Source organism: Octodon degus, unplaced genomic scaffold (genome assembly GCF_000260255.1).
Source record: "Octodon degus isolate 3935 unplaced genomic scaffold, OctDeg1.0 scaffold00011, whole genome shotgun sequence".
Taxonomy (NCBI): Eukaryota; Metazoa; Chordata; class Mammalia; order Rodentia; family Octodontidae; genus Octodon; species Octodon degus.
In genome coordinates this window covers 6997058-6998391 of record NW_004524587.1, presented here as the reverse complement: position 1 = coordinate 6998391, position 1334 = coordinate 6997058, and the positions used below count along the sequence as shown (strand labels likewise).

Below are 1334 nucleotides of genomic sequence, written 5' to 3'. Positions count from 1 at the left end.
AGAGAGAGAGAGAGAGAGAGAGAGAGAGAGGAAAAAAGAAGAAATATCTGAAGCAAATCTGCAATAAGGTAAAATCTACTACATCTTGGCAGTACATACTTGGATGTCATCTAATGTTCTATATTTTAACTATTCCATTCGTGTGTGTGTGATGCTAGGGATAGAACACAGAGCTTTTACACTGAGCTATAGCACCAGCCCTTTTTTATTTTTTAAATTCCGAGAAGGCAGGGTTTCCCTGAGGCACTACATGGCTCAGCCTGGACACTACTTTATAATCCTCCTGCCTCAGCCTCTCAGAGCACTCAGATTCTCTGTGCATGCCGCCATGCCTGGCCTTTCTTACTTAATTTAATGAACAAAAGCTCAGTGTATGCCCAGCACAATAATTAAAAATGCTGTCCGGATGCTTTCTGAGGGCCAGGTCACCTCCTACTCTGGCCACTGGCCCATCTGGGGCCGCAAACCACGCTGGGCCAGACATCTCTTCCACTCCTGCTGCAGCCTCAGGTCCCCTCAAGCACTGGGGAAGCCATGGGGCTCACATCTTACCAGACCCAGAGCCTCAGGCTGTCCCATGGGCCTGGCTGTGGAGGTCATGAGGGCTTCAGGCCTCCTTCCCACATTCTCTAGGCCTGGGGGCCCTGGGTCCCAGCACTCACCATGGGTGGCTCCCAGGAGGGCAAAGCAGGACAGAAGCCAAAGGAAGGCCATGGTGCTGCTGTCAGGGAAGATGGTGTCTGCCTGTTTGGGACTCCTTTTATGTCCCCTAGTATCCCCTTAACCATGACCAGCTGAACAGCCTGAGCACCACCTCCCTCTTATCCAAGGACCTTGAATGATAAGTAGGGGCTAGGCCCCTCTCCCAGCCTGGCTGGCTCCTAGCCTGGAACATGCCAGCTCTTGGGAAAAGTACAGATGCCTTGTACCCATGCCACCTGCAGTCTGGGCAATGCTATGAGCAAGGAGGAGCCTGGGCTCTGAGGAACCCACTCATGTGGCCTTTGCTCAAAGGTAAGGTAGGCAGGGAACTCTGCTGTGCCCAGCACCTCTGGGGGCCTTGCCCTACAGGGCTCCAAGGAGCCCCACCAGTGGTGGCTGGGGTCTCTGTGTTCTCCAGAGCTGGCCCTGGAGTACTAGATGTCAGCTGCAGGAGCTCAGTGAAGCATTCGATAAACACTTGTTGAAAAGTAAAGCCTTGCTCAGATGATCAAAATTACCCAGGGGTCACCTTGTCCCAGCCCACCAAGCAGTTTGAGAGTGGGAGGGTGAGGAGAGTCGCCTTGGTCACAGGATGGCAAAGCCAATGCCAGGCCTCCCACCATGTCTGTTGG

At 53.1% G+C, this 1334-nt stretch overlaps 1 protein-coding gene across 1 annotated transcript in view; it reads right to left on the bottom strand.

Annotated features, from left to right (window-relative positions):
• LOC101563716 (chymotrypsinogen B) overlaps window positions 1–714 on the bottom strand; it is a 4894-nt gene extending 4180 nt beyond the window's left edge. The window contains exon 1 of the mRNA XM_004625780.2: window positions 663–714. Within this exon, the coding sequence (XP_004625837.1) occupies window positions 663–714 (52 nt within the window). The remainder of the gene's footprint in view (window positions 1–662) is intronic.
• Between the last annotated feature and the right edge of the window lie 620 nt (window positions 715–1334).